The sequence below is a fragment of the Mesoplodon bidens genome (assembly GCF_964165515.1).
Source record: "Mesoplodon bidens genome assembly, chromosome: 4".
In the NCBI taxonomy this organism is placed as follows: domain Eukaryota; kingdom Metazoa; phylum Chordata; class Mammalia; order Artiodactyla; family Ziphiidae; genus Mesoplodon; species Mesoplodon bidens.
This window is the reverse complement of record NC_138160.1, coordinates 102,756,620-102,779,646: the sequence shown is the minus strand read 5'-3', so window position 1 is coordinate 102,779,646 and position 23,027 is coordinate 102,756,620. Positions and strand designations below refer to the sequence as shown.

The 23,027-nt window shown below is 35.9% G+C and overlaps 1 protein-coding gene across 1 annotated transcript in view; it reads right to left on the bottom strand.

The window, feature by feature from the left end:
• Nucleotides 1-19,616, bottom strand: part of SRFBP1 (serum response factor binding protein 1) — a 62,898-nt gene extending 43,282 nt beyond the window's left edge. The window contains exons 1-3 of the mRNA XM_081232440.1: nt 19,476-19,616; nt 8,761-8,849; nt 7,607-7,679 (exon numbers count right to left, since the gene is read on the bottom strand). Coding sequence (XP_081088566.1) covers nt 7,607-7,679; nt 8,761-8,849; nt 19,476-19,511 — 198 coding nt within the window. The 5' untranslated portion in view covers nt 19,512-19,616. The remainder of the gene's footprint in view (nt 1-7,606; nt 7,680-8,760; nt 8,850-19,475) is intronic.
• Nucleotides 19,617-23,027: the final 3,411 nt, after the last annotated feature.

The following is a 23,027-nucleotide window of genomic DNA, read 5'->3' as shown; positions in this document are numbered from 1 at the left end:
GGAATGTCCTGCCAAGGTTGTAAGTTCAAATTTCCAAAATTACAAAACTCAAAAAATCAAATCAAAACAAAACAGAAAGCAATAAAAAAAATTTTTTTTTGAAAAAAGGCTCATGTGATACTCCTTCCTTCCTACCCCTAAATCCTGTTTACACACTCAGTAGCCTTTGAACTAGGTTTACCTGGACTGAAGCAATTCCAAAGTCAGTTTTTTATTTTAAAATTAAATGTATATAATGACTCAGTAAATGGTAATAGCACTTCATCACTTTTACCATCAAGGACCTGTACCTTTTCCTTTGTTTTCAAATAGAAGCAATAAGGTTAAAAAGCAAAGAATGGATACCACTTTTATTTGCTACCACTGCTCTTATTTAAAAGACAAAAATATTTTAAGGCCACCATAGACTTGATATAACATCTTTATATCAACACAGCTTACAGTGAAAATCATGACCCCTACACATTAAAAATGCAACACTGCTAAGGATTTTAGGATTATGAGCTATTCAAAATACTGGCTTAAAGCTGCAGAAACCACATGCCAGGAAAGCAAACTAGAATTCCAATGTGATGATCTGTTTCTAAACACTGTTGCGTGAGTGTGAAGAGAGCGGTATATACTGACCCCTTGCCCTTTTAAAACACCACTATGACTTCCTGTTTATCATTTCAAATGTCACAAGTTGAGTACAGAAGGATATTAAATCAGGGCATCTTGCTTTGCCTTCAGAGGCAATAAAAGTTCTCCCTTAAAGAAAATTGAATTAGAAGTTAACTGCTCTTAGAGCACCAGCTAAGCTAGCTATAAAATGGAGAGCCTATTCATTCTTCTGTTTCTGGTAATTAACATTAAAACCAGCAAACAAAACATATTACCCTAAGTTGAAAATTTTTATTGAGGGCCTTTAAAGTTACCTAAAGGTTTAAAGAAATTCTTTATTACTTGATTTCTATAATGCATTAGAGAAAAATAATCTAAATTAAAAGTGCAGATTTATAAAAGAGAATTATAGGTTATAGTGCTGATCTTGTAGCTACAAAAGACCATAATGTGGGTATGCTCAATGAGTATGGGGAAGCAAACAAGAAAGAGAAACATTATGCCTCTTCCATACTTGGAACAGTGTTTGCAGCTTTTAGGTTTCAGACGTAAAGAAAGAAAATATGAATGTGGAAACAATTTCAGACTTTTGAGATTTAAATATACTTTAACAGAAAGAAATAGGACAGGGAAGGGGAAGAAGGAGAGAAGGCATGCTTAGGATCACATGAGCAAGAACAAAACCCTTTCAAATTCTATCAGCACAGTTCTGCAAAGTATTCTAGACCACAGAAGCACGACAACTTGAAAAATTCATCAATAATTATGATCTAATAAATGAGTTTACACTTTAAAAATAATATTGCTAATTTTGAAAACAAGAACAACAATATCAACTTAAACACCTAGTTCATCATTCCGTTCTCTTGAAACAGTCTCTTCACTTGGTTTCCTAGATACCTTACTCTCTTGGTTCTCTTTGTCTGCCTACACTTTCTCAGTCTCTTTTACTTATTCCATCTCTCTAAGACCTAAATTTACAGTGTCAGTGTCATGGGTGCTCAGTCCTCTTTTTCAGCTATTTACAATTACTTTTAACTTTCGCTACTTCCATTTCAGGGTATAACAGACTAAGGTACTAACAGATAATATGATTAACCCTTCCTCCAAAAAACAAAATAAAGCAAAACATGAAACCTGGACACACTACAAAAAAACCTACCTGAAGGTAAAGCAGAGTAAATGAAAGAAGACAGACTCTGATGTAGAGTCTAAACAAACTAGGAGTAAAGATGGGAAGCTATACAAGTAAGACATCATCTCTTCAGAGTGCAACCTAAGACTAACTGCAGTCTGCATGGTTCCGGAGCAGTGGCTGAGGAACATATGGAACAGTGAAGCCTGGGTACATTATCCACTTGGAGAGAGGGGAAACCCAGAAGGGAAAGAACCACACAAGGAATCCCTAAACTTAAATAACTCATCCAAGGAACAGATTCAAAGCATCTCACTAAAAGGCAAAAGATCTGAACTCAGGCTAGAGGTGCTGTCTAAGAAACACTGTTTGAAATTAAAGCCTATTCCAAAAGTTAACTGATAAAGCCACCACTCACTGGAGAAAAATAACCAAACACAGAATCTCTGCTTAATCTTCATAATGTCCAGAGCACAATTCAAAATTACCCAGCATATGGGAATTCCCTGGCAGTCCAGTGGTTAGGATTCCGTGTTTCCACTGCAGGGGGCACAGGTTCGATCTCTGGTTGAGGAATAATTAAGATCCCGCATGCTGCACGGCATGGCCAAAAACAAAAAAACAAACAAAATTACCCAGCAGATGAAGAACCAAGAAAAAGAAGTATCTTTTCTTCTCCACAAGCACAAATGGCTATTACCACTATCCTCGATGATATTAAAAAAAAAAAAATTCTTCTCAATGGATTAAAATCTTATCAGAGAAATAAAAAATCCCAGCAGAGAAACAGAAACAATAAAAAACTGTTAACTGATTCAGCCAAAGAACATCAGTCACTGGGTGAAAAGACCACAGGATATTCACATAGTCTCAAAGTTATCATCTCACAGATTACTTAACAAATGCAAACAGAAAAAGGTACCTTTAAAAGGGAGGAATCTGGCAGACAACATCTAAACCAAGTGACTGGAACTCACCATTACCAGTAAAGGGACAAACATGTATGTGATACAATGTATTATTACTATACTGTAACATTACAATTTTTCTATAGGTTTGAAATATTTTCCAAAAAGTTAGAGGGAAATACAAACAGAAGGGAAAAATGCCAAAAGGCATACTATTATAAATCAGAGAGGGGAAGAATTAAAACAGCTGTCTTGGGATCTATTCACGTCCCTTACCAGGAAGAAACTCGGAAAAGTAGGTGATGGAGTTTAATCTACTTGTTAATATGCTGATAACTGGTTCTCCTGGTAAATATGCTAATGATTTTTGTTAGGAGGAAAGTCCTTATCTAATGAATGATCTCAGTGGGATGTCCTGTTGTTAAGGATGCTTACAGTAAACTAACCCAGAATCTATGAATTTATGAGGGATGGCACATTGGAGAATATCATGTAAGCTACACAACCTTGGGGTACAGAATGCATAAGTTTCAAAATCTAAATGCTTGTTGCTATTAGGTAATACCTAAACTTCCTCATTTAAAGATCTCATCTACTCTGTGCCAGAAAGTACATGTCTGATGCAGAAAGGAAGGACCGGGCTTCCCTGGTGGCGCAGTGGTTGAGAGTCCGCCTGCCGATGCAGGGACGCGGGTTTGTGCCCCGGTCCGGGAGGATCCCACATGCCGCGGAGCGACTGGGCCCGTGAGCCGTGGCCGCTGAGCCTGCGCATCCGGAGCCTGTGCTCCGCAACGGGAGAGGCCACGACAGTGAGAGGCCCGCGTACTGCAAAAAAAAAAAAAAAGAAAAAAAAAAAGAAAGGAAGGACCTATGGAATCATGGAGAGTCCTAAATCTCTCCTATGTTCACCTATGCCTTTTGATTGTATCTATCTTTGAAACTATTAGTAAAGCTGGATTCTAGGTAAGATCTCTAATATATGAGTCTGACTTGATGATATGATTCTTTGGATTGGCTTACAAATAAAAGATGAAACTATCAAAAATAATTACAATCTTAGAATAACAATAGTATTAATACTATTACTTTAGTAGAATAAGTGAATTAAATGTTAATTTGACACAAATAATTAACACAGTATACTTTCAGGACAAAAAAAGGCATCTTTTACCCTATGGCAAATTTCTTTTTAAGCATTCATAATGGAAAAAACTTAACAAAATCATAGTATGTGAAATTACAGAGAAAAATCTCAAAAAATTTTTAAAAAGCATATATAACCTGAAATGCCATAAAATTCTAATTAATATATGACTATATATGACAAACATGCAACCAAGGGGTGTGTGCAGTCTAGAACACGTCTAAATATGTCCTTTAAATTAAGATTTTGCCCACTTTAGAGTTGTTAAGTTCAAATGATATGATATATAGTCGACCCTTGAACAACATGGGTTTGAACTGCATGGGTCCACATACACGAGGATTTTTTTCCAAGAGTAAATATTATAGTACTATACAATCCAAGGTTGGTTGAATCTGCAGATGCAGAACCACAGATACTGAGGTCCCACACTAAGTTATACCCAACTATTACCCAGATTTTCAACTGTACAGAGGGTCAGAGCCCCAAACCCCATGTGTTCAAGGGTCAACTGTAGTTATTATATTATTTTGATAATGTATTACTTTACTTTATTTTATATAATGCTTCTAAAGATCAAATCTATACCATTTTCCTATCTGTGATCCACTAATGACAACCACTTAGAAACAGGTCATGATGGAGCATGAGACAAGGCAATCCTAACAGCTGATAAAGCTCAAAGGATGCTTTTAATAATAGAGAGTAGAACATGTAAAAATAGAAAAAAAAAATGCAACAAAAGGTGAAAGAGGTTTAAAATAGAGAAGTAAAAGGTAGCAGGCAGAGCAAGATCTCACATGATATACAAATTTTCACTGCATAGGAATATTCAGCATAAGGAAAATTAATGGCCTCAGAGAGGAGAAAGTAAAAAAAACAAAAAAGAGGTAACTGGGTATATTTAGCTGTGAGGAATTAAAGAATCTGAAAACTTGTTCAACATCTTTGGGCCTTTTTTTCCTAGAGGGCAAGTTTCACACTTATTATATTACTTCATCCAATCTTTAGGAGAGTAGAGACTAGATATATTTCAGAAGTTCTCATCTTAATGAAGCAGTACAGTGAAATGGCTAACAGTATCAGCTTTATAATTAGTTACAGTTAGTTCACCACCTAACAACTATTTGACTTTGAACAAGCTGCTGAACTTCTCTAAGCCTGTTTCCTATTCTGTAAGGTAGGGATAATAATATCTATTTCATGAGATAGTGAATATAAAACATACAATATAGTGCCTGGCACGTAGTAAATAATAAAAGCTAGTTATATTACCTTTATTGTTAAGAAAAAGATTTCTTGGACATTTTGATTAATTTCACTGTACACTTTAATTTTACCATCTCCTTCTCTAGCTAAATAACTTAGGGATCTGTAAAAGTCAATAAGCTACTTTAATATCCTTCAAAAGCCAGTGTATATACTAGTATCAAAGTTAAAAGTGTGAATACTATTAGAAAAGGTAACAAAGATTTCTTTCCTATTTATACATTACAATCTATAAAACTGGAATCTATCATTTTATAGTATCATAAAGATCAGGCCATTTTTTTTTCCCTTGGCCAGAAAAAACAAACTCCCATTTCTAAAAATATATCCGGTTTTCTTCTTAAGGAAGTCTTCTTGCAACAAAATACCCTATTATCATATAAAGCAAGTATAGGACAGTATGTCATGAACAAGACTAAAAATGTAATGGTATATGAGCCAAGGAAAAAATTCATTTGGAAAAATGAGTAAGAAAATGAGTAAGAAAAATGAGTAAGAAGTCTCAAATTTAATTGAGACTGTGAGCTGTTTTGTGACTATTTCTCTGATACTCCCATGTACATGATAAACACTCCCTTAAGAAATTACAAATGACCTTTCAATTTAAAAAAATGCTTTATGTATTTGCTTCTTTTAGAAAAGTAGACCAATTTTGTAAAAGAACCACAGATGAAGAATGAAATTTGACATGTAAGGAAAGCAAACATATAGACTTACTCTTTTTCTGGTTTTTATACTTAGATTTAATCCAGTTTTTAAATACCATTACAAAAGGAGTTGAAGGCAGAGTATCCAAACTAAACCACGCTAACCACTGACATTAACTCAAGGAATATATATACTATTAATTTTATGAATTCAAGGACTATACCAGGCTAGGAATTTTAGCTTTCTATGAGGCAACAATTCCATAGTGGTCTTTTATAAACACAAGGAAAAACAGAAACAAAACAAACAAAAACTATGATCATGATATAGTAATCTTGTAAACCTATGAACTTTATCAATGAGTCTGATTTTCTATTGCTAATGAGGTTTAAGAATTACAGAAAATAAGTTTCACATATAGATAAAATAGGACAACTTTTCTTTCTAATTAACTAAATTAAATTCATTATTGACAGTTATGGAAGGGAAGTATTTTAAAGATTAATGAATACCTTTTCTTCCCAAACTCCTGACATACTGTACATAGGCTTATTATACATAAGCCATCCTTTCCATGGTAAAATAAAATCAGCAATTATATAGTAGCTCAAAGCCTCTGAATAATTTAGGACTATAAAAATGACTATTCAGAAGAAATTACAGGGAAAAATTTAGGTAAGGAATATAATTTAGTAAGGAGCTTGGTTAAGAGAAAGTGAAAGACAACCGCATAAATCATAACTTCCTACCTTAGTGTTATCCTCAAAAACAAAAATCTCTAAAGATTTTATTTCTCACAGGAATTTTATGGAAAAAAAAGAAAAAGTCTAAATGATGTGTAATACAAAGTGATACAAATAATAATTAAGAGTCAAATACAGAGTATTTTGAATGAATGACTGGACAACAAGGGTATTAAAACTTATGAGATATCAAATGGATTCCATGAATTTTACAGTCCTGTGAAAATAAAACAAACTTTAAAAACCCCCACAAAAACCATACCTCACACCAAAGAATCATGTCCTACATCGGTTTCTATTCAGATTAACTATGATAACTTTGTCTTATAGAACACTTTATCATCCTTCAAAAGGAAAAAATTGTGAGAAGCTTTGATAATCTAACTCAATTAAAATATTGTTAGAGATTTCTCTTGCTCTTTTATCTACCTCAAAACTTAGAAGTTCTACCAAAATGTAATAGTCAAACATACATGCAAAATGACCCTGCAATTAAGGTAATTGCTAGTACCAAATGTTGTTTTTCAGTACTGCAATAAAAGAGTCTCCCAGACATTTAATAGTATGTCATTTGGTAAATGAAAGTTTCCACAAAGTAAGAACAGAGAGAAGACCTAAAAATTATGCTAGTGAAGAGTCTGGCTGAAAAAAACAAAAATACGGATCATTTTGGTCCAATACTAATTCTATTTCAAGTTACTACAGAGCTGAATAAAATGCTGACACCACCACACAAAAATTTATTGAGTTGGCAATAGGCAAAGCATGATGTCAGCCACCAACATCACCATCCACATTACTAAACAGCATGAACTTAACTTAGACTTGATCTTAACTTAGACTTCATGCCTAAAGTTAAAGTAAAAATAAAAATCTTAGGTATGAAGCATTATTAAACATAGATGAGTTTAGTTTGGCATAGTTTTGACTCAAATTAGTCTAGTACTTTAACAACTTCAGTAAAAAACATAGAATAATGCAAACAAACATATTACAATTTTCTAAACGTGCTACACTCTTCACCAAACAGACCCACACAAATAAGTCTTGGTCAACTCACAATTATATTCAAATAAGTAACACCAAACACACACAGAATGCAGGCTGACAGGAGACATGGAAACACACATATATACACATCCACACAATTTCTTACCTTCATGGCATGAATTTCTTCGAGCAATCGTTGTGCTCGTCTTTGGTTTTTCAAAAGTGCATCTTTGGTACCCCTACAAAAGACACATTACAATATGTAGCCAGAAAAACCATTTATTTTAGACTAGAATCATAATGAAAAGTCTCTCCATTTCTTTTAGAAGAGCTTAATAACTCTCTAAGTAACAAACATTCTGTTATCCTGCACTGCCCTCTCCCCCATCCAACACATACCCCAATTCCATTAACAAACCCAAGCTTTTGGCAAAAATAAGCACTGTCCAGGTATTATATCAATGACTATTACCACTGATAGACAGTTTGCCTTCTAATTCCTTAATAGGAAAGACAAATAATACTTTCTAATCAATTGATTAATAGCACATTGTATTTCATGTAAGTTTTATAAGCTACAGTTAAGTTTCATAAGCTACAAGGTTGGATATAATTTTATTAAATGACAACTGTTCTCTGGAATTAAATGAATACATAAAGATGTTAAATACATGATTATATCAGAGAGAAGGGCTATCTTATGAAACATTTACAAAAGGAAAAACAAGAAATTAATCAGAAACAAAACACATTTGAAGACTTTGTAAGTATTCATGCTTAAAGCATAAGAACTATAAATAACATACTTTTTCTGTAATACTAGTGATACCAAAAATACAAAACATTATTTTTTCAAAAAAATTAAATGGAACACAATGTTTTGATAAACACTTCCAAAAGGTACTAAAGATTTCAAATTAATTATCAATTCAAGGAATAAGGTGATATGAAATCTTTATAACTGATTCAAGGTATCTTGATTTGTTAAACTATATCAACATCTTAAAAAAATAACTTCTAATAACATAAAATACATAAATAACCCCAAAGGATTTTCACTTTGAAAAAGCCACAAGAAGACTTTTGAGAAAACAGAATTTATCATATATCTTAATTGAATATGGTCCAAACTATGTAAGGACACGCTGACAGAGCACATTTTATCTCACTCAGATCCTATCTGAGTGATAGGATCAAAGTGCTGTATGAGTAAGACATTTAATTACTCCTCTAGGTCCTACCCTCAAATTCTGTAAATACTGAATAAAGACAACTTTTGACATTTTATTAGTCATAGGACCATGACTTTAGATGACTAACTTTTTTGACTTCAGTCTGCCAACACTCCTGACAAGTTTTCGGATAACCAAAACTCGGATTCTCTTCACTTCTTTTCTCATCTTCACAACCTTCAAGGAATAAAGCCAAAATTAGAGAGATTCTTAATTCAAGAAGAAACATACCTTATTTTGAGTATTAATAAGTATTAATTTGAGTATTAATAATTAATAGAATAAGTCTACCACTTTAATCAAAGCTTTATTTAACTATATTCATAGTTTGATGAAATCAAACTTCTTCCATAAACAGTGAAGGAATAAGAAATCAACATTCTAAATATGCGCCTGAGGACTTAGGAGAAACAACTTATTAAAAAAAAGAAAAAATCACAGCATTCCCAGTGGCTAGTATTTTAAATTACACTTATATCTTGTTGGGCTTGGAACATAATAAATTGTGAGCTCCCTGACATCAGAGACCACCACATTTATCTTTGAATCCTTGTGGTTTAAAACAAAGCTTCACCCATAATCGCAGGAATTTAATTTACTGAATGGGCATTTGTATTAACAAAAGCAAATGCATGAAAGTGATTTTATTTTACTTGTTTTTAGCACACCCCTTTTATTTTTATTCAGTAATAAATTATTTCAAGCATAACTCAAAAAACACAAGGGCACACACACAGGTGGGCACACACACACACACACACATGCACTTTAAATCGCCCCATTACAGAACAATGCTGAGGTCTAAGAACAAAAAACTAGAATTATTGGCCAAGAGATAGAAATATTCCAATGATAAAGAACCACATGTTATAATAGTACTTAGTGCAATGGGATGCTATTGAGTTTGTGTTTTCTATCATTGTTAAGAGGCATACATCTTATAATTCCTCCTGTAATATCCTTCACCCCTCCTCCACTTCAGGAACTACATGAAATTCAGTTCAGAGATAATCGCTCCAGTGAAATCTTCAATGACTTCTTCAGCTAGATAACCATTCCATCCTTGGAGTTCCCACTATACCTGTAGGTAGCACCTACCACTGTACTGTCACTAACTGCTCATGTGGCTGTCTTTTTCTATTGTCTATAATCTCCTGAAGGGCAGGGGCCTTGCAATATTTACATGTTTTCTGTGCCTTGCAAGAGTGCTTGGCACACATAATCCTCAAATTCTTCTTGCCAAAATAACAGTATCAACATCATTCTGTTTTTACAAGGCTCTTGCATTTAGCTGTTACCTCTTACCCTTCATTAATATCTTTCACCCCCTTATCATTGACAATATTGGCAACCAACTTACAATTTCTCTCCAGCCTAAGTTTTGCCATTATTCTGGGTGATGTAGGTGTCTACTTGAATAACCCACCCCAATATTATATCCTCACTTCTTGACTTCCTCCTTTCTAATGACCTAATCTATTCTATCATAGCCACCCACTTCCATGGTCACACGTAGTTCTAGTCATTGCTCATACTATTCCATTTCTAAAACCATCAATTCAAATACTCTGCACTGAGATTACAACTTCTTTCAGCTTGCTTGTTTAACCCCACCCACCATAATGGTCTTCGACTTCACTGGAACCACTAGTTCACTGACCCCTATACATTCTCTCAAATGATTAGTCCCTTTCTTTTTAATTTTCCTTCTCTTATCCAGTTTAGGTACATAATCAACACTTGCCAATACCTTAAACTCATCCCTCTGGTTAGCAATCCCTCTAGTGAATCCTGGATAAAAACAACATTCTGAGTTCTTTTATCACAGTACCCCAAGAGCCAGGAAATATTTGAGGCATTCTATCTACTAGATATTCATCATAACTAACCTCAAATGGGTCCTTACACTTCCTAGCAATCCTATTATACATATATATTTTGGCCAATTCACTTTATAATGACTATTTTAAATCTGTGTCTGCTTTCCTAAAACATCTAACTTTTCTCTTCTTTTTCAATTTCATGGAGAAAATAAACATCAGATGGGAAACATCCTCTTTCTACCACCATGAATGTAAATTTACTTGCATCACCCATCCTCCTCTGTTGATAAAGTTACAATATAAGAAATATCCCTGAACTTTTCTGAGGTTAATCTTTTAACTGTATTTTGGATCCCATCCTCTTCTGCCTTCCTATAACCCTTACTACAAACTATCCATTTACTCTAGCATTGTCAATCTCTTAAATGGATGTTTTCCACTAATCTTCAATCATGTTTGAGTCATTTTCATTACAGAAAAGACAAACAAAACATCTCAGTACAAAGTTCACTCGGAGCACCCTCTCTCAACTGCCCCAGAGTCAAGCTTTTAGAGATGTTCAAACTCACCATCTCCTTATCTGCATGCCACAAAATTCCAGTTTAATTTCCATTCCCATTAGTCTACTAAAAGCTGTCACAATGATTTCTAGAAGTCACCAATGATGTCTAAAAGTCCCTGAATCCAACAAGAATTTTTCAGACTTCATTTTGCTTGAAGTCTCAGCAGCATTTGATACTGCTGAACACTTTCTCCTTCTTGAAATACTCTCCTTTTGGTTTCCATAACAGAATACTATCCTGGTTTTCCTGCTTTCTCTCTAGCTACTTTACTTTGGTCTTCTGTGAAGGCACATCCACCTCTAATCAGTCTTGAACTGATTAGCCCAGCTCTTCTTTTCAAGATATACTTTTTAGCCCTAAGTGATCTTATGTGTGTATACAGTTTTAATTTGCCACCTAAACAAAGATGACTCGAAAACTCCTACCTTCACATGAGATCTCCACTTTAGCTCCAGACCTAAATGTGTAACTGCCTACTTGACATTTCAAGTATGCTTAAAATCACCTCCAACTCACACCTGAACCCATGTTCTTCACTCCCAACTGGATCCCTTTTTTGGTGTTTCATATTTAAGGGAACAGAGCAATCCTTTCAGTTATAAACCTAGGCTCATTATAGGTAGCTTTCTTTTCTAAATCCCTCACAATGAATCTATTATCAAGTCCTGATAATTTTATCTCCTAATTACCTCTCAAATTGTACCATTTTTCTTCTATCTTGACTTCTTGGCTCTCTTGGCTGAGTTACTGGCAACTGTTTTCTCAATATCCATTCCTGCCCTTCTCCAATCAGTTACCCACAACTCAATCAGAATACATTTTTTAACACTTAGATCTGATGTAACACCTTTACTTAACTCTCTTCACTGGTTTCCAACTGCTCTTAGAATGGCCACATGGGCCATCTTTTACTCCATCCTCACCATGCTTACAACTACCACCAAATCTTTACACCTGCTGTTTTCTCTGATAGGACTGCTTTCTCTCCATGTTAGCTTAACATCTTATCTTTCTGATTTTGGCCCAACTGTCATTTCTCAATAAAGTGTCTCCTGGCCTCCCTCAGGGGTCAAAAAGTGCTTCTAGAATTATCATGACACTTATTTTAAGTTTAATATTTTACTTTTAATCTGATTATGCTTAATGTGTCTTTCTCCCACTAGGTTATAAATTCCACAAAGGTCAAATATCTGGTTTTATTCAACATTGCATCTTAACACCCAGCACAGTGTAGATGGCATACAATAAGTGTTCAATAAATATTTGTTAAGTAAATGACCAGAAAGGGAGCAGTACTCACTTGTTCATTCACTGTTTCAAAAGAGCAACATATAACAGAATGTAGAGTAATCAGATTTCCACTACATATGTTAACCTCTTTGAAATTTGTTTCAAAGTTAGATCTATTTAGAAAAAAAATCATACTTGCATAAACAAAAGCCATTTAGACAAGGTTTAAGTGGAAAAATGAATTGCTACATTTCATAAGCAGCATAATAGGGGGTTATGATACATTTTTTGCAAGTTAAGTCATTCATAAAATAAATAGCAAGTAATAAATTATGCATTAAAATACAGTAACAAATATTTCTAATTGCTGTACCCTGTAGGTGTATGAGATGATTATATATTATTTGCTAACTGCTCTTAACCAAACTTAATTAATAAATTGCAGTGGGAAGAACTGGTCCTCAGTTACATTTCAATCTTGGGAAAGCTAGACTCCAATTTTAAAATTCCAATTTAAGAAGTACTATGTTTGTCATTACTGCATAAGGGAATTCTGAAAAGCAAAGGGAATGCTTCATGTACTTAGTTTCATGCCAATGCCAAAAAATGCTTTTCTAGCTTATTAACTTTTCCAGTATTTGTTAAGTTTAATATACTAAAAAAATAAGTATATTCACTTCATGTAAAAATGGAACTATTACTTTTATTTTCCTCACACTGCCTGCCCCAAACACCTAGCTTTCTCCAAGCATTTAAATTTATTTTTGTAAAACTGACAAACAGCTACCAGTAGCCTTTTAGTTAGGATTTAAAAGGTTGCCAATTCATTTGTTACCCAGGAATTATGAAGCTGGTTGACAGATAACCGAGATGTCAACAAATAGGCCTAAAACACTCAGTATTGTCAGAAAGCTAATGTACTGCTTAAGGGCAACATGCTTTGGTGAATTCTTCAACCAAAAGCAAATAGAACTGTCATTGTTAGAAATGTGAAAAGAGTATAATATTGTTCAGGAGGAAAAGAAGGAAAGAGAAATAAAGTAAGCAAGGACAAAACAGGCAGAATAATGAAATGTGCTGAAAGAGAAGAGACAAAATGAAAAGGAAGTGGAAGGGGAGAGTTTGAAGTCAAAATGAAAAAGAAGTGGAAGGGAAGAGTTTGAAGTCAAAAATTGAAGGACAAAACTCTGTAGGTCATCATTACCAAGACTGATAAGCCCAAGCTGAGTGCTTCCAAGCTGCAAAAGAATGCATTTAATAATCTATAAGAGCACAAGAAAAAGAGCTAAAACACACACATCCACACCCACACAAAATACACGCACTGAAAATGAGGTGTCGCCTAGAACCTAGGCATAGAGATGCCCTCAGTTAACCTGGCGAAATCTGAACACAGTAACGTAACCTGGATCAACTCTTAGGTAGACAGTACAAAAATACAATCATAAATAAATAAAAAGCTGATATACCTGACTGGGAAAAGACCATGTGAACATATGGGCAAGAGTCAACTTAAAACACAGGAAAGGGAACCACAAAGAGCAAAAGCTGGCAGTGTCTGAATCAAGAAGATTCCAAAGAAAGGTTCCCCAGCTCAAAGACCTGGGAACTCCAATTTGTACTGGAATAACTCAATTATGGGGACAGATGTATCACAGCCCAACGCTGAACCATGCACCTGAAACCCTTTTTGTGGTTCTGTATTTCAAGTAGCTCATGTGGATCAGTAGACAGGAAAATAATGTGTCTTACAATGTGAGCATTAGTATCCACATTAGATATATTTCTCAATAAACTAGCTTTGTTATTTATATGGTCTCTTATAAGTTTATGGTTGATATGAATTTGCTTTTGAGAGAATACTTTTTTGAGAATACTTTTGGGGTGACAACAATAGCAAGTTTCTGATCTACAAAGCTGAGAGCAAACTTTGGTTCACAGACAAAAGTAAACATAAATGTTACCTTGAAATGACTCATAGTTGGCTATCTGCTAGCCAGTCAATTAGCCAACCTCTTTTGGTAATGTACTAACTTTGCTACATATACAAATCAACTTATAACACAAACCCATGGTTATTAGAAAACAATTATTCTAAGAGCTAGCTGCTCTAGAGAAGCCTGCAGTGCTAAGAAAAATCTGAGCATATCTCTGTTTCTTAGAATATATTAAAACTTCTGCTTATTCATTACCCACCTGTCAGACTGGCAAATACAAAAAAATATGACAACACATTCTGTTTGTGAGACTGTGAGGAAACAGGCACTCTCATACATTGCTGGTAGGAATGCAAATTGGTATACTCCTTCTGGAGGAAACTCTGGCAACACCTAACAAAAATTCTACTTCTAGGAATCCGTCCAGAAGACATACCTCCAGCTATAGCAAAAGGCTATACACAAGACTATTCAATGCAGCATTTTTACAAAATGTTGCATAAGAGATAAAATATTGTATATAAATAAAGCATAAGCAATGTACCATTTTAGATCAATGCAGGAAATCTGCATGTATTATGGATAAACCCTGAAAATACTGTTTGGTGAAAAAAGTAACTTTTAGAATGATACGTATGATACTGCATTTATCCAGGATGATACCACACATGCAAAGTGTAAAAATATACAACACAATACTATACACTGGGTATGAATATGGGTATATGTTATAAAAATTATTTAAAAAATACATAGGAGAAAACACGCTGAATGAGTAATACATCTAAGGTGGAAAAGAAGATGGGTGGAATTAAGCATTACAATATGGCAAAATATTGACACTTGCTAAATACAGAAAACAGATTATAAGGACATTTGTTATATCATTTTCCATATGTTTGAACTATTTCATAGTTAACAATATTAATTACAGCTTTATACAGAGGACTTCTAATTTGGCCATTTGGATGATAATTTAGTACTGAATTATACTTTTTATTTCTGATGAGCAACAATTTTAAAATTCTACAGTGCATGGTGATTATCTACAACTTGAGCATATGCTGCCACCTAGCAAAACTTCCCAGAATTGTTTAACAACCAAACAGAAAATGGTTCTCTTCTTAAGGATGGACCCTAGTCTACTACTTCAGTAAAGAATTATTAAAAAGTATCACATATTTAATTATAAAACTGGAGCTTTGCAACTTCAGAAGCACATACAAACACAATTCTTGACATTCTTATCTTTTACAAATAAGTAAAGGCAAATCATTTTGTTCTCTGGCATTTTAGTTTCTACCTTTACTATCTTGCAGGACACAGAAAGCAATTTTCTAATGAGCTTCTTAATAATCTGCTATCAAGAATAAAATAACGTCAGTTTCATACAGAAGCCTTTGGCCCTACTGTGGAATTAGAGTACCAGATCAGAATGTTTCACCTCCTAATTCTGATTTTATATATCACTGCTGCCTAAAGAAACAAATGACTGAAGGAAACCCAGCTCTAGTTTTCCCAATTCTTTACTCACTAAACGCTTACTGTCGTTTTCAATTGTACATCCCTTTTCTGGTTTTAATGGAAAGGGAGAAAAAAGTCTTCATTTAGCAGATTTCTCCCCCTCATCTGAACATTAGGTGATTCAAGTTGAGTTAGCCATACTTTTATCTGCCCAGCAAGTATATGGTACTTATTATACACAAGGTACTATGTTAAAGATTAGGGAAGCTGCTATAATATATCAATTAAATATTCTCTCTTCAAAGTCCACATGAGCACTTGTGAAGATAAAATATGCAATAAATAATCATAAGATAAAGTAAAAAGTAATACTTTATTTTTTAAAAAAGGTAGAATTTTACATTATTTCAGAAGAATACATGTATTTTAAGAACCTAGAGCCAGGAAGTGTGTTATAAATGTCAGCCTTTAGCCCTGGAAAATTATTGAAAAAATTAGAATTAGAGCTGAAGACATTGAAAGTGAGCATAATATAATAGTTGTGTCTGCAAGCTGGCTTTTATTTTCACAAAAGACATTTTGGGAAATTAAATATACTGTAAGTTAGCTGGCCACATAACTTTTTTTTTTTTTTTTTTTTGGCAAAACGCAGGCCTCTCACTGTTGTGGCCTCTCCCGCTGCAGAGCACAGGCTCCGGACGCGCAGGCTCAGTGGCCATGGCTCACGGGCCCAGCCAGTCCGTGGCATATGGGATCTTCCCTGACCGGGGCACGAACCCGTGTCCCCTGCATCGGCGGCGGACTCTCAACCACTGCGCCACCAGGGAAGCCCAACACATAACTTTTTAAAAGAAAAGACTATAATTAAAAATTATGGAAAAAGGATTCCAATCAAATTAATCACAGATATGAGTACCAATATTCCAAAGATAATACCAGATATTTACAAATTTTTGCAAATGTGATAAAACCTATGAAATATTTCCCCCTCCCCCAGAGACAGGCTAAATACAACAAATTACACATAATTTCAGGCAGTTATATGATCCCTGAAATTCATTCCTGAATCTCAGTTAAGGAGACCTAATTTAAGTTATTAAGGATCATAAAAATGATGCCTCAAGTTACTCATTTAACAGACAGGCACTGAGGATATGATGGTGAGCGAAAATTTAGTCAGGTTGAGGGCATAAGAAATCTCTCTCTCTCACATTCACATGCCCCACACATTAAGCAATTCTTACACAGGCTAAAAAGAAGTAAATAGTGCTACAAGAGCTTACAAAAGGAGTAAATGAAAGTCAAGAAGCATTTCCCTGAGAAAGTGACTAAATAGAAGTATAAAATGTACTGAGAGGAAAAGGAGCTGTGGGTAAAAGGAACAGCAAGTGCAAAAGATCTGGAGAAGGCTATGCTAGACAGTGGAGGAAAGCCAGTGTGGCTGAAGTACACAGCCTGAGGGCGGTGAGGGTAGTGGTATAACAGTGGAGACTGGCTTTGTGTAGATCGGTCTTGACCAAAAGCAACAGGAAGCCACCAGATCAGTTCTAAGCAAGGAAACACATGATTAGATTTGTTTTGAAGAGAGCACTCCAGCTATACTAGAGAGACGAGATGAGAAAACAAGTCAAAGTAGCTGGGAGGCTAGGATAGTAGCTCTGCTGGGAGATACAACTTGGACTAAGATAGGGGTGATGATGGAAAAGTAATGGAAAGATAGGAAAGATAACAGTGAATTTAAACTCTTTTTCATATATATTTCTTCCATGAAGAAGTTTTAATTCATTTCTTTTACCAATTTTCTATGAGATGACTTTTCTTAAGTTCCATGAGCTATTTTATAGTAATGACATTAGCCATTTATCTGTCATATCTGCTGTATTTTTTTTCTAATTGGTTGTCCCATTTTTCCCCCATTGTTTTTCAATTTTTATGTAAACAACTGTTTTTCCCTTAGTAGTGTTTCTCCCAATAATTTTAAATTATAACACTTTTCTTCCACCATCTCCACTTTCTTCTGTCCTTTTTTTCCTACCTTCATATTAGAACATGTAAGGTTTACTTCAGTGTGGGATGTATAAACTTCCTAATTGGATAAGTTCATTCAATCATCCAGCACAGTTACAGACCACATATGTTGCAGGTGACAGACATACACACCAAAAGAGAGAAACAGGTAAACAAGTGTTTTCAGAGTAGAAAGCATCCTGGCTGCATAAAGAATAGACACCTAGCCCAGACTGAGGTGAATTACTGAAGACTTCCTAAAGGTCAAATTTTAACTGTTTTGAAGAGGCCTGGAAACTAAGTGGAAAAAGAAAGAGCCTTAAGTGAAGAGCGGGGTAAATGACTGTCACCACTCCTTTCACAGTAATTTCGAAATTGAACAGGAAGTTCACTAGTATTTCCAGTGAATTTCCAAGGACATCACTCCGATTAAGATCTTTTATACCTCCTAGGGAATTTAATGGGAAAAAAAGACCACCAAATGCTTTCTGTAACTAGCACGAGCTTGACATATGTTTATCAATATAAACACCTTCAAGAGTTCTCCTCTTCAGTATACCCTGTTCTCCACTGTCAAGTGAAACCCAGACTTACTAACCTGGTAGTAAGGCAATAATACATTTCAGCTTTATTTCCTACTTTATCCAACAAGTTCTCATCAGTAGAGAGTTATCTACTACTATACAATCCAAGGGGTTTCCCACTCCCATTCTTTCCTCGCTTATACTGGTCCCTCTGGTTGGAACACCTTCTTTCTCCATCATTGAATTCCTGAATGCAATCCTGTGTAGGACCCTTAAAGACCAAGAACAAGTATCACTCATTTCATTTTGCCCTCTTTGGAAATTTTTCTGCACTACGTAACTTTTTTCTGTGAGCATTATCCTGTATCACTGATGGATGTTGCTTACCCTTTCCTACCTGAGAACAGGTTGCTTACAGAACTGTGTAATATGAACAGTGGCTTGCTCACAGCAGACTCATATATCCACTGAATAAAAACGGCGAATAATTTCCTTTGCTGTAGCTGTGAGGTCCTCATTTGATCCCCACTTTTCCAGCTTACTTTAAGTCTTTGATGACTATGACTTCCTTGAATAGAAGCAGAAACTAGAAAAGGGATAATGACAGAAATGGTAACCTGGTGACATGTAACGGTGGGGGTGATGAGGGCAAACGTCTGATGAGACTGGATTTAAGAGAGAAGGAGAGATGAAAACTGTGGACAGCAAGTATTAAAGTTTTGCTGTAAATGGAAGCAGAGAAATAGGACAGTAGCTGAAAGAAGAAATGAGGTACTGGGCGAGCGTACATCCTTATAAATGATACGGTCTCATTCAAGATGAACAATTTCTTAGGAAAAGCTACAGCTCTCAACCTCTCCCTTTCATTTTCTGCAGTCAACAAAAGGCAGGAAATACATACTGAGAGTTTACTATCAGGCACTGTGCAAACACTACATACTCCAGTTAATTCTCACTCCAGCCTTGTTGGGGAAGGTACTATCATGAGCTTCGTTTTACGGAACACTGAATAAAAAGATTAAATGATCTTCCCAAAGTACCACAAATAAAAACTCACGAGGACTGAGGGCCAGAGACGCTTCACCTAGAAACCAGGGGGTAGGAGGGTGGGGGTGGGGAGTTACGGTTGTCAGTCTCTGAGTTCCGGAAAACTCGCCTGACTCCCGCCTCGCCCAGGCCCTTCAAAAAGACGCAGCAGAGCTGTTCTGAGGGCCCTAAAGGTCAGTCCCACAAGTTTCTAGACCTCGGTGCTCACCTCGTTATTGAGGTTCAAAGTCCCCGGCTGGGCCATGGTAGCTCTAAGAGGATCCCCTGCTGCCCGCACGTGAACTGCATCGGCCAGAACGCAGGCGCGTTGCCACGCCCCTCCAACGGCGGCCTCGTTGGCCCAAAATTCATCCGCCGACTGCTTCAGCCGAGGCGCGAGTTAAAAGGTACACCGACTCTGAGGTGAAGGACGGAAGTGACGGAGAACAACTTCCTGCGTGGAGTGCTCCCAGTCTGATTTGCGCGTTCCTATGGAAACCAGGCAGGGGCCGGTGGTAAAGAGGGCGCTCCAGAAGCCGTTGCCTTGTTTAGAAGTTTTTCAAGATGCTAATTTTCTTATATTCGTTCGCAGAATGGGTCCAGCTGTGTAAGGACCTTGTTTTTCGTGTCTCAATGGGGGTGAAAGCCTGTATGAAATGATCACTTGAGCGACCAATTTTGCTCCGAATTTTTATCTAGCGTTTGTGAAGATTTTTGCGCTTCTAACAAACACATCTGTTAGATTCAGCTTTTTTACCAGCCTCACTTTATAACCCAAGCATGGACATATTTTTCTGCACACTGTAAGAAGGTCTAAGGAACTTATAAAGCAAAACCAGGATGCACATTTTATGCTGCCTGTGAGATTGGCTGTTTTGAAGTATTAGGCTGCGTGTAGAGGACACATGAGGGACTGAGTCGGAGTTAAATAACATATTAATAGTTAACAGCTGGTAGTATAGAGCTTTAAAATGGGTCAAGTGCTGGGACAAACCCTTTGCGTGAATTATCTCCAAAATAGTCAAATCCAACGAGATAGGAAATATTATTCTTATTTTACAGGTTTGGAAACTAACTTTCGAGGAACCAAGTGTCTTGTCAAGAGTTGCCCAGCTGGAGCCGACCACTGCTACAGGATTCCAGGGCTGGTTACATAATCTAAGGGGCCCAGTGCAAAATGAAAATGCAGGACACCCCCTCCCCATTCAAAAAGTAGGAAAAAGTTTCTTCTTTTCTTCCGTGGTGTCTTTTGACCTGTCATGTGCTTTCTATTTGGTATTTAATGTGATGCTCCCTCAAGCACAGGGATGCCATGGGGCGAGTGCACATCTTCGCAGGTGCCTGGGACCCATGCTTGAGGACTCAGGGAGGAGTACCTGTACTGGACCAAGATGGCAGTAGTTGCTGGGCAGAGACAGGGAAGTAGGAAGCCAGAGAACCCAAATGGAAGTATGTGGCAGGTAAGACCACACTTGACCTGAGACTAAGCCGTTGACATATGTTTCATTGTCCCACTGGATTTCACTTACAGAACTCAAATTCACAGATAAACTTATTAAGTATTTCACGACTGTGTTGAAGGTAAATTTAAGCCAGGCCCACTTCTGAGCTTCTGTCCAGGAAGACAGTCCTGTGCAGGGCCAATGCTCTTGACTCCTGATTCTGTACTCAATTTACAATAACTCAGTCTTGTGTTTGGATTGGTATTCTTCAGTGTGTGATTTGGACACAATCGGATTAATGCGTGACTTCCTTTTTGACTAGCGTTGCATAAAGGTAGTTTTTGCATTCATAAATCATACGCTGAATTTTAATTGTCTCCTTATTCAGCTACTTCTCCTCATTAAAACTGATCTCCTGGAGTGCAGGGGTTTTTCACCCCAGGTGGCTAGTATGCACTTCATACATAAATACCCAGGAAAGGTTGTTTTAAAGATAAATGTAGAGCTTTATGGAAAATGTGTCTTCTAATTTAGGAGAAAGGTGTTAGTATGATTCCATAATGCTTCAAAAAATGTATTAATATGAAATTTGTCTGTAGCTCTTAAAGTCTCTGTAGTGTTTTCACTTGACCACTCCTCTTGTTCTCCAACATCTCATTTCTCTAGCCAGCACAGTGTCTTCAGGCTCAGCATTTGTTTTCTACCTTTTCTTAGCAGAAGCTCTCTCCTTTGCTTATGATGCTCCCTCTGCCAGATCGGCTTTCTCAAGTGCTACTTTTCAAGACAGGTTCACATTCTGTACATCCTTTTATAAGAGTTGTCTTCAGAGCCCCCAACAGAAGTTAATTTTTCTCATCAGCAGTTCATTCTTATATTATTTACAATATTCTACTTTAATTTGAAATTTCTTATGTACTGTCTACTCTTTTACATGATAAGCTCTCAGCAACCTTAGATATTCATTTTTAAAGTGACTCGTAGTTTTTCATTGTACCTGATGTATCACTTAAATATCAATCCATCTCTGTCTTTTGATGTGACAACCTCAAAAATCATTTTGATTCTTTACAGAGGCGATTCTACTAACTAATCTGCTTTCATTAAGCTATACACATGTCCTCTAGTAATAATAATGCATTTGCGTTCATCAGGCTACAAGTTTCTCTAGAAAGCAACACCTGCCCCTTTTATTCCTGAAGGGCTGGTCCTGGATCATTTAAATGCTGTCAGAGATATGAAAAAAACAAAACTATTATCATTAAAAGCAACTGGTATAAGATCTTTTTCCTCTTTATTGCAGTGTTACATTTAGTGGAAGTAAGGATTCGCAAGCATATACAATGGGGACTCAAGTTTTCCAAATTCAAACTTCTTAAGACTTTCTCAAATCCCACTGTATTTGTCTACTCAGGCTACAACAAAATACCACAGAATGGGTGGCTTAAACAACAGAAATTTATTTTCATACAATTCTGGAGGCTAGAAATCCAAGATCAAGGTGCTATCATGGTTGTTTCTCCTGAGAGTTCTCTTCCTGGCTTGCAGAAACAGCCTTCTTGCTGTGTCCTCACATGGCCTTTCCAATGTGCATACCCGGAAGAGCCTTCTCTGATGTCTTTCCCTCTTCTTATAAGGATGTCAATCCTATTGTATTAGGGCTCCACCCTTATGACCTCATTTCACCTTAACTGACTCCCTAAAGACTTTATCTCCAAACATCATTATATTGGGGATTAGAGTTTCAATATATGGAGACACAATTCAGTCTATAACACCCACGTTCTCTGAAAAAAGGAAATTACCTCAAAAGTAATATTCTCCTTATCTAACATGCCTGGTGACTGACATTTCTATCATTTTGCACTTTCAAAAATTGTAATCATACATTTCTAGATTACAACTAAACTTATGGATGTTGAGCATTCAGAATAGAGTTGAGGAATAGACCCATGCGTATATGGACAACTGACTTTCAACAAAGTTGTAAAGATAATTCAGTGGAGGAAAGGTAGCCTTTTCAAAAATTGTGCTGAAACAATTGGATACTCATGTAAAAAATTAACTTTGACCCACATCTCACACCAAATACAAAAAAAAAACTTAAAATGTATTACACACCTAAATGTAAAGCACAAAACTGTAAAACTTCTAGAATAAAAGATAGGACAAAGACATTGTGACCTAGGGTTAGGCAAAGATTTCTTGGATATCAGAACAAATGCAGAATCCATATAAAAATGCACTGATAAACTGGACTGAATCAACATTAAAACTTCTCTTCAAAATGCACTGTTAAGATAGTAAAAAGATAAGCTCTACATGGAGAGGAAAATTTTGCA